This window comes from Chanodichthys erythropterus, chromosome 10 (assembly GCF_024489055.1).
Source record: "Chanodichthys erythropterus isolate Z2021 chromosome 10, ASM2448905v1, whole genome shotgun sequence".
In the NCBI taxonomy this organism is placed as follows: domain Eukaryota; kingdom Metazoa; phylum Chordata; class Actinopteri; order Cypriniformes; family Xenocyprididae; genus Chanodichthys; species Chanodichthys erythropterus.
The window spans coordinates 53970234-53986290 of record NC_090230.1 but is presented as its reverse complement, the minus strand read 5'-3'; the positions used below and the strand labels follow the sequence as shown (position 1 = coordinate 53986290).

General features: G+C 36.8%; 1 protein-coding gene across 1 annotated transcript; it reads right to left on the bottom strand.

Moving 5' to 3' along the window:
• Window positions 1–456: 456 nt before the first annotated feature.
• Window positions 457–11478, bottom strand: si:ch211-243g18.2 (uncharacterized protein LOC559906 homolog). Its single transcript, XM_067395666.1, has 9 exons — window positions 11440–11478; window positions 9678–10075; window positions 7678–7760; window positions 7440–7596; window positions 5989–6153; window positions 4893–5018; window positions 3544–3761; window positions 2031–2059; window positions 457–905 (listed from the first exon to the last, which is right to left on the bottom strand). The coding sequence occupies exons 2-9, from the start codon at window positions 10068–10070 to the stop codon at window positions 790–792; spliced, it is 1287 nt and encodes a 428-aa protein (XP_067251767.1). The 5' UTR covers window positions 10071–10075; window positions 11440–11478; the 3' UTR covers window positions 457–789.
• Window positions 11479–16057: the final 4579 nt, after the last annotated feature.

Here is a 16057-nt window from a genome sequence, read left to right as displayed (position 1 = left end):
GGTTGAACCACTGTAGTCACATGAAATGTTTTAAATACATCTTTAGTAGCTTTCTGGGCATCTGAAAATGTTAATTGTCTTGCTGTTAATGGAGGCCTTACTAAGCAATCTGATTTTATCAAAAATATCTTACTTTGTGTCTTACGGGTGTAAAACGACATGAGGGTGAGTAATTAATGACAGAATTTTCATTTTTTGGTGAACTAACCCTTTCAATAGTGTTTCTGTAATTAACTGTATTCTGAAAATGGATGCAAATAAATATGATACATATTTAACATATTATCTGTCATGCATATATATTTGAATAAAGATAATCACAAAAGGTAAAGCACAGCACTAGCAACTATAAGGTCATGGGTTCAGTTCCCATGTAGCACTGTATAAGGTCTTGTGAAAGTCATAAATGGCACAACAAACACAGTTTGCAATAGTTTTATTATAGATAAAGTGTGAAAGAAATGACAGATAAGCAAACTTCTAAGGTAATAAATTGTTCCTCACTCTACACTATTTAGAAATAAATATTGCATGCAGAAAGAATAAAGAGTTTTGGTCTGATAAGTCCCTAAAAGCAATAACAGGAGCACTTGTTTCTTCTTCAGTTTCAGCTCTATTTCTGATGGCTTTCCTAGTAATTTCAGCTCTTTTGTTGCTTGAGAAAGGAAAGGCGATCTCTTTGAAAGACTGGGAATGAAACAAAACACAGGGGCCCAAAGGTAATGTGGCTTCTAAATGGACAATAGAGGCTTTTATATGGAGAATCACACAGACAGTCTTGTTCTTGTTTTACTTCTTTGTCTCTTCAATCTGTTCAACTTCACTGGATTCGTCCACCACTTTACCATTGATCATGGTTTGCGTTACCACCTTCACTATCTTACGGGTACGAACGTCAGGCTCCTCTGCGGATAGAAAGACAGAGATGTTAGCGATATGACAGATTCCTTTCAAACAAACAGACACCGGCCTGTACGCTCGGTGTTTCTGTGGACGGCTCTGTTATGAGAGGCTGCTCTGTTTGGCAGTGTTTAATGTGTCATTAGTTTTCAGTCACAGCCGGTATGGAGCCCAGGTGAGAGGACAAACGCACTCCCAGAACATTCCAGAGCCACGGTCTGATATCTGATGAATGTTTACCCAACAGTTCAACCCAGCTTAAAATATACTTAAGCATCAGACTCGCTATCACACTGCTGCTTTCTACTGAAAGGGGGCCAATTGTGTGTCTCATAACAAATAAATAAATAAATAAAATAGCTTTTTGATTTCTTTTATAGAAAATTGATTTATTTTTAAAATAAATGCTGTTCTTTTGAACTTTCTATTCATCAAAGAATCCTGGAAAAACATATCACAGTTTTCACAAAAATGTTAAGCAGCTGTTTTCAACATTAAAATAATGTTGTTGTTGTTTTTTTATTGCCATAATGTATTATTAAAAAGATTTGAGGGTGTGTGCCCAGGTTATGAGTCAACCCTATTACCATCATTTTTTCCCTTTCAAAGCAAATTTTCCTATAAGTCAAAATCTTTTATAATAATGTCTTCATTCTTTCAAAAAGTGAAGGACATGCAAAGGTCTCCCATTTTTATCAGTTATATGTTTTGTGATGTTTGTCAGTAGAGAACAATCTTAAAATGTCATTGTGTTACCATGATGTTCTATAGTAAACAACACTTTATAGTTTAAGGAAAAGTCACATGTTCTGTGTTTTGTCTGTAGGCATGAGACTGCAGGTATATTGCGAGTATGATACTGCTTATAACCATTTTAAACACAAGATGTGCTATTGTCATGTAATGTCAGAATTACGGTAATTTGAGATGATAACTCTAAGAGATTATATCCTCTGTAATTATGGCGCAGGTAATATTTTTAAATTCAATTATGCAATATTTGTTAGAGCTATGCAAATTTTCTCAAATGTTTGTTGAATGCAAGACTAGTTTGTGCATATTTGTTGTAGTGTTTGCTGATTGTAGCATGTGACAGTGCAGCAGTATGTTCTTTATGGGTGAGTACTCACTCTTGGGTGGTGGAGGAATCTCTTTAACCCTGTGAAATAAAACATGAAACACAAATTAAGCATCAAAACAATCATTAAGCTGCAAAAATCCCAGACACCAATATCAGTGTCACAAAAAATACCAGCAGACGGCTGACATTACGTTGGGTAAATAATGACAATTTTCTAAGGCTAATTTTCTAAAATAATTTTTTAATGCGGTAAGAATATTTAATGCTATTAACGCAGCATCCTTTTTTTCTGGCATCCTTTGGCTGCGTTACATTAAATGATCTTGCAATCATTCATTCAAGTGCTTTTAAACCATTCAAGCACGATAAGCCGCAAAAGAGAACTTGAATCTGTACTGGCGCGCTGTCTGTGAAGCGGCTCTCTGTGTTCACTCACCTGAAACCAGTGCACAAAAAGTCGCTTCTGAGAGCGCGCCAGCGCCGCATTGAGTTCTCTTTCAGGCTTGAACGGACAAAAACAATTATGTCAAAATATCAGTTTTTGGCAAGTATCCTCATCCTTTGGAGAGTACAGCCTTAAATTAGATTGATTTAAAAGTCTTAAATAAACGTAAAGAGTTTTGAGAAAATCGAATGCATGTCAGATCTGCGTCATGTGCATCAGGTTTTAAAGTGACAGCAGCCTAATAAACCTGCTGCTGTCTGTCAGAGATGTTAAATAAGGATTAAAGATGCAATGTGTAAATTTAGGGATCTATTGACAGAAATGCAATATAATATACATAACTATGTTTTCAGTGGCGTATAAAGACCTTACATAATGAATCGTTATGTTTTATTACCTTGGAATGAACCATTTCTATCTACATACACCACAGGTCCCCTTACATGTCAAGTCGCCATTTTGTGCTGGCATTTTTCTACAGCAACCCTAAACGGACAAACTATTTTACAGAGAGCGTTTGCTTGACTGGATACTCTCTGCTGTCTCAGACGATGACAACTTTGACCTGTGTTGGCCACCGTAGCTTCTCTATATTGCAATTTGCAACCTCACCCAGATGCCGCACTGCACCTTTGATCTACAGTATATTCAATTTATAGTTATGCATATACAATCTATAGTTTATGTGAAGATTGTTTTACGTTCTCTCAAACTAAAAGTTGCTATATTTTTTAAAGCCTATTAAAAATGATGGCTTTCAGCTGTACTATAATGTTGAATTGCTATAATTAATGGCTAAAATTCAGAGAAAAAAATCAATTTAATAGAGACATCAGTATCAGTATTGGTATCAGTGATACTGGCCTTCATTCATATTACTTCAAAACAAATATTTATACCATCTTTATGTTGTTTATACATACATTTTGGAGATTTAATGTGAAATTATTACAATATAAAAATATTATATCAATATGCGATTAATAATGATTATTTTGAGAAAAAATAATAAAAAATAAAAACATTTATTAATAAAAAAAAATGCAATCGATTGGCAGCACTACAATTTTCATCAAGTTAACTGTTCTGTTAAGCTAAAAGAATCCCTTGCACTCACGTTTCCTCGCCCTCCAGCAGCCTCCTGTAGGTTGCAATCTCCATCTCCAGGTTCTGCTTGATGCGCAGGAGCTGCTCATAGTCCGTCTTGTTGCGCTGCATGTCCAGGCGCAGATGCGACAGGCTTTCCTCCAGCTGGGCCAGGGTAGCCTGCAGTCGCTCCATCTCCATGGTGTACTTCTGCCCGGTCTCACCCAGGTTACCCTCCAGAGCCGACACCTGTCAGGGAGGTTAAATGGGAATTTTTTAGCTGAAGCCTAACAAGACTTGGTAAACACAAACATAAACACATGGAGCAGTGATGTTCCAGTGGGAGATGCGAGTTTGAATTGGAATACATTTCTGGATCCTGTTTCCATCTCTTTTCCCAAACTCTTCTATCCTCTCTCTATCCTCAATAAAACATGTATACTATACTTTTACACGCATTAAAAAGTATGCATGCTTTCAAAAGGAATTGTTGCATGATGTAAAGTGTTACATACCAAAATACATGTATATGTAGGTATGTGGGTATGTGTTTGGTGAATAACTAATTAACATGGAAATTAAGCTATTCCATCAGTAAATATGTCGATACTATTTATTTTACATGTAATCATGTTTAAACTGCCAACCACCGGTTAGTGATAAGGTGAACCGTCCAGACAATGGGGCTTCTTTGGCTACTGCGCACATGCTGATGAGGAGGAAACCATTTATACAAACCTACTATTCCTGCAAAATTTTAATACACTCTATGCTTTTATTGTCCTTTGTTCCACAGAGGAAAGAGAGTCATATAGGTTCGGACAGAATTGAGGGCAGATGACAAAACTTGTCCCATTAAGGCATTAAATGGTACATTGGCTTTATGCACCTACTTTCACCCTCAAAACGTAACAGTAGCAGCAGAGAAACTACGAAACAACCTCTATGTGAACTCACATCTTGGCTTATTTACACAAGCATGACCTGTTGACAGTTATACATCTGAGATTCTGAGTGTGATCTTGGACTGGCATGAGGCTCAAAGGTCACGAAAACAAGAAAACCTGTTTCTGATTGAACGTTCTGTTGGAAGAGTTGCTCTTTGGAGATCTAAGATTGTACTACTTTTAGTAGGGTTTCGACATAATCCAAAAACAAACTGTGTCTGTGTTTCTTGCAGCACACATTTGACTTGTGAAAGTAAGTAATGGCATATGATGGAGCATTTATGGCTTGGGTCATTCAAATAGCCTCGACATAAAGGGCAGGGTTTTACTTTCCAGTGGTAAGCTGTAACTGTATCCGTATTGGCCGCGGCACTAGAAGTTCACTCAGGGAACAGAAATGGTCCTTAAAAGGTTCCTCCTGCCTGGTTCTGACCTGTTTGTGAAGGCTCTCCAGTTCCACTTCCAGTGTCTGCAGAAAGCGTTGCCTCTCGGTTAGTTCACTGTGAGCCCCTCTCAGGGCTTCATTACTCTCGCGCACCTGCATCTGCACCGTCTCCAGCTATAACACACACATATACAGTGAATGGGTTACAAAAGTATACAAGACCACCATGCAACAGTAGAAAGTAATACATCCTGCTAAAGGTTTGTTGCACTGCTGCACCAATTCTTACATAATGATGGTTTCAGCTATAACATGCAACCATTTACCATATAGATGATTACCATATTCATGTTAAAATTGATATACTTTCAAATAACACTATGGTATTACAATGGTTCCATGTCCAAAAGTATTTTTGAAGTACTCCAGAGTACCATGTAAATATCTTTGTTACGCATACCAAAAATGCCATGGTACCATGTCTCACATGTCAACATAGTAATACCACAGTATTTTTGAAGTACTTTGAAATAACTTGTAAATATTATTTTGGTTCCATATTAAAAAACATGGTAATACAGTTTTCTTTAAGCACCATATGTAAATATTATGGTTACATGAACCAAAAATACCACGTTTTAGCTTACAAAAAATACTATGGTGTAAATATGTTAACAAACCATAATGGTAAAGTGGCTCCATATTCAAAAAAACATGGTAATGCCACAGTATTTTTGAAGTACTACTATCGACACTGATGACGATGTAAAATTGAAAATGTTTTGTTTGCCTTTGGCCTCTAAATAAAGTATTTTTTGTAAGAAATCTACTATTATGTGTGTGAGCTCCTCTCTTTGTTGAACTTTGAAGTACCTTATGTAAATTACATGGTTTCACTTTCCAAAAATATCATATTACTGTGGTATCGTATCCAAAGAACAGGGTAAAGTCATAGTATTTTGAAATACTTCGGAGTAACAGGCTTTAATGCACAAAAATACCATATACCATTGTACATGTACAAAAGCACATGGTTGTACCAAGGTGTTTTTGTAAGTGAAATGTTATCTGGGTCTAGGAAACTCTAAATGAGAGCTGGCAGCCAAAGTACTAGTTCTGACCCTGTTCCCCTGGGTGCACCAACCTTTTTACGGTACCAGTTCTCAGCTTCCTCCTTGTTCTTCTGGACAATGCCTTCATATTGAAACCTCAGGTCGGAGAGAACCGTTCCCAGCTCTGGCCCACGGGCTGCATCCACCTCAACACTGACTTCCTCTTGAGCAACCCGGGCCCTCAGGCTGTCCAGTTCCTGCAGAGACAGTGAGAAAACTAATGAGAGAATGATTGAGAGAAGGATGTTGTACAACTAAACAAACTGTGTGAAAATATTCTGTGGAGCTAATAAAAACTGTTAGTCTTTGACTAATGAGACAGTTAACAAGTTTGTGTATGTTAAATGTGCGTGTATTTTGTGTTTGAACACTGGGGTGTGGTTTGTGTGGTGATTTGAGACTGCAGAGTGAATTTTGGGAATGTGATACCACGTGGTGGCACACGGTAGGTGGAAGTTACTTCATTATTAAGTTCTTCTCAATGAATATTTAATAGTGTTGATCTCGTGTTACTCACAAAGGGAGCATGCAATGTGCCTCTCACAAAAACAGACAAACACTTTAGATATATTTTGAATATTCCACAACCATGACACCACACCCTTCTGTCCAAATACAGTGTATGCGTGAGAAAGTATGAGAATGGCACTGTACTTCCTGGTATTATGTCTTTTTTCTTATATTTTGGGGTTTGTCAATGTGCCAGTGACAGTTAAGGTGTAAAATGTACTCTATGCAAGTAGAACAAACACATATTATTTCCAAATGCAATTCATAACATTATCAATTATAACAGACTGTCTTTTAGTACTTTTCAGCTATTGTCATTTCAGAGCAACAGTTTGAAGAGAATCTTGCTGAGCAAGATAGATCAAGTTAGTTAAACTAGAGATGTTTATAGCTAGCTACTTGACTACCTTAATCTGGTTTAATGATATAGACATTAATGGTAACTCTATTGCCCTCTTAAATGCTGGGACTTGTTACTTTCAAAGAAACACAAGAATTTAAGTATTAGTATTTGTACTGCTTCTCTGCACTTGGAATTTGTTGGCCAAGCATTTGCATATTTGTGTACTTGTGTAAAGCAAGTTTCTGGCCTAAAAACGACAATCACCATTTGACTTCATGCCAGGACATTAGCTGCGAGGCACATCTTAGATTTCACTTGACAAAGGAACCACATGGATTGGGTTACAAGTGATTCCAAGCATGGTCCTTGTCTATCAAAGACAATAGAGGTCATGGCTTGACACTCTTCAAGGGTTTGACAACCCTGTCACAGAGGTACCATCCATTCCTCTATGAACGTATGCAGAAAATGGGAATTACAGGAGGTTGGTTGGACGGAATGGAAAACCACTGAACGTTGGACTGGCTCACCTCCTACTCTTAATCTACACTTCTAACCAGTTTGTAGACTGAGGGAATTTGGAGCAACAGTTGTTTTTCTATAAGGTGCAGCATTTGTCCACTTCCTTACCTCCTCATGATTCTTCTTCAGGAAGTAGAGTTCCTCTTTCAGGCTGTCCAGGTCACCACGGAGCGAGGCAATGATCTGGTCATGGTCTGACTTGGCTTTCTTCAGGGCCACACAGTCCCGCTCCACCGACTGACACATCGCACTCTCCGTCTCCCATCTGCAAGCGCACATCCATTATATGCCTCCTAAAGTTCCTCAACAGATGTTTCAAAGATGTTTTGAGAGGTGGGGCACTCACTTGATTCTGAAATCATCTGCAGCCAGCTTGGCGTTATCGATCTCAAGCATGATCCGAGCGTTCTCCAGGGTTTTCTTCCTTAACTGCAAGGTACAGCATGTGAAAATGAAGGTGCACATAATGCCTTAATTCTCAAACACATTGAAATCACAAATCAAATTATTATATTGAGAGTGTAATTAATTACTGAAGACATCATTACGCATAGCACAATTACAACCAATCATGCTGCTGGAAAGTCACCTTCATGCAGAGTTTGGGTGCTTGTCAATATTCAAAAGGATGCTTCCTCATTTCCTTGATCCAGCCTGTGACTAGGAAACTGATCAAACTTAGCCAACTTGAAGGATATCTCAATTCTCTAATTGCACGTGAGGAGGAACGAGGAGCGAGGAAGCTTCCAGAGCAGCTATGAGCGGTGCACAGGTGTATCTTATGCGGAAGTCTTTCTTGTCGAAAAACCTGAGGCACATATGAATCTTCACATCTGTCACAGTAATTTTAATTTATGTTTTACCTTTGCAGTTTAAATAAACCAACATCTTGGGGGGAATCTTGCTTTATTATTATTTATAAAGAATTTCTTAAACTCCAATATACATATATAGATTCCAATTTACAAATAAGCTTTCCTTCAATTAATCCATCCTCATTTTCCTTCCTTGCATCCCAAGGAGAGTGGACTTTGGAAGTGTGGCAAGCAGGGTAGGGCCGAGAGACATGGGAACGGGAAACAAACTTTGAGGCTGGTGGCACGAGTGCTAATGAGAGTCACTTTGCATGCCATACCGATCTTGAATCTAATGGAGGAGCTCCGGAAGGATAAAAGGAGGAGTGAAGGCTGTTCATGTTGGTGTTTTGTTTTAGTTTAAGCGGCAGTCGTCCATAATTTCATTTTGTTCTTCGTTTATTTTATAATTAAAATATTATGTTGAACATTTGCCGGTTCCTGCCTCGTTCTTACCTGAACCTTTAAAGGGTTAAATCACCCAAAAATTAAAATTCTGCCATTATTAACTCACCCTCATGTCGTTCCAAACCCGTAAGACCTTCATCCATCTTCAGAACACAAATTAAGATATTTTTGATGAAATCCAAGAAGTATATGACTACTGAGCCAGCGTTCTGATGAAGAACCTGGAATCGCTGGAATGTAAACAGCGTATGAGAATGACACAGAAGAGAAGATATTGTTGAATAAAGTCATTATTTTTGTTTTGTTTTTGCGCACAAAAAGTATTCTCGCTGCTCCGTAAAATTAAGGTTGAACCACTGTAGTCACGTTGACTGTTTTAACGATGTCTTTAGTACCTTTCTGGACCTTGAAAGTGTTGGTTAAATTACTGTCTATATGGATGAATCGTATACCTCATCAAAAATATCTTAATTTGTGTTCCTAAGATGAATGAAGGTCTTACAGGTGTCAAATGACATGATGGTGAGTAATTAATGACAGAATTTTCTTTTTTGGCTGAACCAAACCTTTAACTTCATTACAGGATGTGAGGATAAGAAGCACCTCTCGTCTCCACTCCTAATTAAACAAAGATAAACCAGCTAATCAAGGTTTTTAAGATCACTCGAATCCTTTGGGCATGTGTGTTGGAGCAGGTAGAAACAAAACTCTGGAGGAAGGTGCCCCTCTAGGAGCAGGATTGGACAAACCTGTTATAGACGCCACCCATGGAGGAACTCGGGATTGTGTTGCTTTCCTGGTGAGGGGAATTTAACTCACCAGTTCACCCTTGAACCATTGGATACCCGTCTGAGAATTTCAACCATTAGACAACTCTCTATTCAGATTTAAGTATTACTTTCCTTCTTTGTTAAAAGGTAACTGTTTAGTCTGATGGTAGCTAATCATTTAACTAGTGTGTTTGTTATGGCTAATGATCAGAAACATTGCTGAGCAGACTTTCAAGGCATGTGTATACCTACACACTATGAGCCATGCTAACAAACTTTGTTTTCAAAAGGCCTTAAGGGCATTGTCCACATACTTCCTGTTCTAGGGCATGGGCTTGAGCCATCATGGAATCAATATCGTGCCCTTTCGGCACACGGTCCAGCATCAGTTGTTTGATCTTCAGCTCCAGGTCAGCGTTGGACTTCTCCAGGGAGCGGACCTTGTCTAGGTAGCTGGCCAGTCGGTTGTTGAGGCTTTGCATGGCCTCTTTCTCATTGGTGCTGTTGCCATGAAGGCCGTTGAGGGACAGGTTGCTCAGGCCGTTTAGATCTGACATGCTCAATGAGGAAGAACGAGACAGGGGCTTGGAGGAAGCGAACGAGACAGCGGCTTTGGACCGGGCGCGTCCACTGTCCCTCAGAGACATGCTGGAGAAAGAGGGCTGCCGGCCCAGAGAGAAACTCCGTACTGAGAGACTAGACGTCATGACCTCTGTGGACGGGAATGAAAGGAGATGTATTTCACACCGGTATGCTCAGTACTGTTGATGAATGTCTATCAGCAAAAGTTAAATATTATCCTTGTACAGTAACATCAGAGAAATGATTGCACAGCACTGTTAAATTTAAAGATACTTCCACTACATGCAAATGTACTCTATACAGTATAAAAGTAAAGTGTGCTTTTAGAACAAAATTAAGCTTAAAACTTCCATCACAGCCACATTTTCAGAAACATTTTGCAGAAAAATACTAGTAACAACCATATGCAAAGAAAATCATATTTGTTGTAAAACATCACACATCTCCACCTAACCTCAAGACTTCCAGCTTAAAATGCTCTTCATACAAATGGACTTTTCAAAAGAAGCTTTTCAAACAAAGAATTTTCCATTGCTCCCCCATGCTGGATTTTACATCTAGAAGTAAATGTCCAAACTCAGTAAAAAATGACTTCTCAACTCTGGGCTGCTTAAAAAGAGTTGGTTCACACCTTCCTAATCCATTTATCTCCTGCCATAAAGTGATAAGCGTCTGACAGCCTGCTACTGTTAAAGAGCTCTGGGCTGAAGGAGTTCTTTATGCTGATCAGGGATCAGAATCCCAACTCTGACAGTAACGTCAGGGGTAGGGTTAAAATGTTCCTTACATTATTTAACAAAAAAAAAAAAAAACATTATGGCCCTAAAACAGGTATTATTTTCTTTGAACAAAACATACATTTTTTCTTTTGAATTTGGGGTGAAATAGATCTCAGATCAGTTGCAGAAACTGAACCAATGCCGAGGAAACAAGTCTTACCTCGTCTAACTAAAGTAACAGTAAACATCAGTTGTTTTAAAATCCTTCTGTTGAAATGCTTGTACAAATATTGAACTGTTCATGTTTTCTACTGAGTGAAATATTAAGAGGATCAAGCAATGCACAAAACTTCACTGAATGATAAGGATCACTTGATATGTAAATGGACACTGTATTGTTGTTTTATGTTGGCACATCAAACAATGAACATTCTTCTAACGTGAGGTCTGTTGTCTTGGATACTACGCTTCTTGAGTACGATCTGAGTTACTCCAAAAAAGACAATACGATTATTTTTTGGAGGTGCAACAACTTTTAAATCAATTATTGGTCATTACAAAACACCTAAATATAAATTAAAAAGGAAACTTTCTCTCAAACCACCCAAGAATTTGGAATTACATAGTTCTTTTCTTATCATTCCTGCAATTTAAATCTATATAAGTGAATATAAATCCAATATAAAGTGAATCACAACATGTATAATTCACAATACATTTGAGATTAAAAGTTGATTTATATGTAGTTATTTTATGAGAATAACAAGATTCATACCTGTTGTCTTTGTAAGGGAGGACGGCTTCTGTGGTGAGGGATGTGTAGAGTGTTAAGCTGTGGTCAGTTCCTAAAGGTGCCCTCATATAGAGCTCAGGACAGGGGCGGGGCTTACAGTACCTGAACACTTGTGGGAGGAGTCCACCTGACTCTCTCTTAAACTAGGGTTTTCACATCGCTGTAACTCAAGACACCAGAGATCATGGCATGAAATATTCAACAGGTTTCTACTGTAACGTGAACAAAGAGAAAGAAAAAAACAAAGCCTGCTCTATCTGCCTGCAAGACAAGATCTATGAGCCAGAACAGTGTTTACTATACTATACTATATACTTATTCTCTCCGAACTAGATCTGAAGGATAGCTTATCTTTTCAGTAGTTTAGTTATCAAACTGTGCTCTACTGAACAAAAATGATGGCCTAATTTGCAGAGGCTACGTTCACACAGAAACAGAATATGGTTGTTCTGTATTTGTGTACTGATAGGGATAGTTCCCCCAAAAATTAAAATCTGTCATCATTTATTCAGTCTCTTGATGTTTCAAACCTGTACGACTTTATACAGTACCTTCTGCTGAAACATAGATGATATTTTGAATAATGTTGGTAATCCAACCATTTTGGTTACCAATGACTTCCTGTGGATGGACAAAAAAAAAAAAAAATGCTAAGATCCAAAATATCTTCTTTGGTTTGTACATTATTGGTATTGTACAAACCTGCCAGTTTTGAACAGGAATCATGGTTAAAAATCAAGCTTGAACCAGCTACCAGTTTATTGGATTTTCAGCAGGGAAACACCACGCACCTTTTCTTGAAATTTGCAATAAATATTTCGCAAAAACGATAGGCTCGATTAAGTCAAGCTGCTCTGGTTAACACCTTTTAAATGTTCACAACTCCAGTGTAATCTTTCACTCAAACTGTGTCATGGGAACAGGAGTTGAGTAGCAAACAGAGATCTTTTGTGTCCGCTCTATAAACACAATGAAGCATCCAGATCTCACAAGGCTGGACTCTCAGAGCTGTTAAGCTGATGCCAAACTAGATGGCACCACTGCGATTGATTCGATTCACACATCCATGTGTGTTTCAGGTTACATGTTGCCTTGTCTATTTCCTACGTACCTGTAAACACACATTCTGACATGGCAGCTCACCGCAATGACATTCCTAAACCTCTGCTCACTTTTGCTCACACTGAGGTTCAGCATTGGTGCATGTAAAGAAGAGGTTTGGTTCTGTACAGTATAGATTTTTACAAATGCTTGCCAGTGCAAAACTTGGTTGTCATTTAATTATAATAATTTAATTAATGATAATATTTTATCATAATTATATTATGTTTATTATTTATTTATTCATATTACAATTTAAAAGTGACTAAAACTGATCCAATTTTAATACCTGAAGTTCATTTTATATAACATAATATTCCCTAGCTATTTGATCATCTCTCTTGCTCTTTTATGGCACCATGGGTGGGCAAATAGATCCACAACATGGAGACACTGAAAGAGATGGAAAAGAAAGACAAATTAGCAGCAATTCATACAGTGTATGAGCTTTTCAAGCAGCTCTGGTAGATCACAGATCCTTTCTGTCTGAGCAATTACTCAACATACGATTGGCTCACATTCATCCCAGTGTCTTTGTTCTGTAATGCCAGGAGCTTGAGTTGTTTGTTGTATTGAAGCCCTTTCTACAACTTTTACTGTGTGGAGAAAAAAAGAAAAAAAAAATCAGTACTACAATTAAAAGAGTTTTGACAGTCCTTAAAGGAACATCTCACACAAAAATAAAGTTCTGTGCATTTCTGAAGAATATTCTGGACACTTTTTTTCTGTATGATGAAAGTAAATGAGGATGGGGTCTGTCAGGCTCCAAAATAATAATAGAAAAAAAAACACCATAAAACCGCACCATACATCTTTTGCTCTATATTTCAAGTCTTCTGAACATTTTGTGGAAGAAAAACTTAAGTTGCGATACTCTGAACATCTTGATATTCATGTTATTTTTTGTATATAATACTGTAGTATTTATTAATATTTTGAATGATCTTTTGCTAACTCTTTATCACAATGGTCCACTTTAGACATTGAACTAACAATAAGTAACTTTGCAGCTAACCTGAACCAACAGTCCACTACAGTCTACTAATACACTAATGAGAGTAACTGGCATGTTGCAAAGTTAAGTTAAGTTAACAGAATGTCTAAAGTGGACCATCGAAATAAAGTGCAACCAATCTTTTATTTTCATATTTTCAGTTTTCATTATAATTTAAGTTTTAGTAGTATTGTTGGTTTCACTTGTATTATTATTTTTATTCTATTTATCTTTAAATCTAGTACTTCAGATTTGACAAATGCAAAGGTTAAGTTTTTCTTGTAATATTTATTTTATTATTATACTTTATTTTATTTAATCTTTATTTCAATTGGGGATATTTTATTGTTTTTATTTTCAGTTAACAATAACAAAAATGTAACTCAAGGGTGATTTAAATGACACCAATTTCAACCAAAAATGAAAAAAAAGGTCATACATTTACACGACAACAACGTTTTTGGGGCCTTAAAAAAATGCAAACTTTTGAAAAAGTTTCAAAGTGCAATTTTTGAAAAGGTGACATCATGCGCATGTGTATTATATGTTGAGTCTATAGGCGCGTAGTGTTTCCTTACAAAGTGACATCGCCATCTACTGGCCTGGCATACAGCGTTTTTAGTTTTCAGTGTGAACGGGGATTGTTTCGACAACTTTGTCATCTATAAGCAATGCATAAGGAAAACATTTTCTGCTTTTAGTACGTCAGTGTCGTGTAAACATAACCTCAATTTTCAGTTCATGAAGGAATCAAATATTTTTAATGAATCAAATCTGGTCTGAATAATTTGTTCTTGAACTGAATTGATCCAGTTCTCGAGTTCAACTCACTGACTCAGTGATCCGGTTGCAACTATTAACAGCTCACTGGAGGGGAAGATTATGAGTAAAAAGCGACTTAAATTTCAGTCTGTTCCTCAGACATAGCTATTGAATAACTACATAGAGCAAAAGTCCTTTGAACTAATTTCTTAGTATGTTTATGGTTTTCAGTCTTTGTGAAGCTTGAAAGCTCCAGTCTCCATTCACTTTTATTATATGGAAAAGAGTGCTCAAGAATTTCTTCAAAAATTCACCTTTTGTGTTCCACAGAAAAAAGAATACAGGTTTGGAACGACACAAGCATAAGTAAATAGCTACAGAGTTGTCGTTTTTAGGGGAGCTGGTCTTTTAACACATAATTCACTCACGATATCTCAACAAGAGATGAGACACGGCTTATGATGACAGGTTAAAGACAAACATGTGAGAGACAAGATAAAACAAACGTGCCATACAGGAGACAGCCTGAACACACATGCAAACAAAACAGCTCTGTATATCTTCTTTTTAGGCATGTGCCTGTTATATTTGCCTCACATTTTGGGCACACATTTCGCATTTCTCTGAAAAAGGACATGTGTTATCCTGATGGATTGCTGGCTCAGTGTTGAGTTATGAACTGTCCACACCTCACATTTACATGTTTATCAGTGAAGTATAAGAAGAAACGTAAATTATGTGGTTGGGTTGAGGAGTGGCGAACTGTTGAAGCAAATGCTTTATGTTTTTAGTCTTAGCTGAAAGCAAACAGGGTGAGTTTACCATAAAGGGGGGTGTACAGACACTGGTGTGGAGAAGTCTCCATTTATACAATGGAGGGGAAAAGATCACCTTGCTTTGCTAATGTGCCTGTATCCCGTGTTAAATATCTGGCAAGAAGTCATACTACGCTAGCCTCTTTCCATGTCGCAGGCATCATGTTATTGTATAAAAGGAAACAGGATACTGTGGTTTTGGATATTATTTTAAGATATTATAAAGTTAATGAGGATAATGAGGTTTTGTGATGTAGAAGACTCACCATATATAATATAATATAATATAATATAATATAATATAATATAATATAATATAATATAATATAATATAATATAATATAATATAATATAATATAATATAATATAATATAATATAATATGTGCGTATAAGTAAATAGAACTGGGAAGAAATGCTCAGGACAACATCTCCACCGTGTGGATGAAAGAAATAGTGCATTTCTATTTAGTGCGTTTTTAATTGCCTGAAATACGAACAATAGTCTAATTTGATGGGCACGTTTTTTAAAAGTTTATTAATTTACTTTAATATTATTTAATTTAATTTACTAATTAATTTTAGATCATTTAATTTTGGTTATTTTAGTAAAACTAAAACTGTTTGATACTGGTTTGTCATCTTTTTTGAGTAATATTATGAGTAATATATTTAAATATTTATTTATTCATTATTTATTTATTTGTTTGTGTTACAATCCTCTTCATGTACAGAAATCAGTTTTGTTTCTTTTACTCAAAGGGACTTGTGTTAATTATAGTGCACTTTTTTTTACAAAGGCAGTCAGTTTGAAGCAATCTGAAGTGCTTTACTCAGAGACATGACTGGTAATGGCTCACGCCTAAATTTGCATAAGATCAAGACTCAAGCTCAAACTTTTTAAGAATTAGGCTATCTTCAAAGCATGTA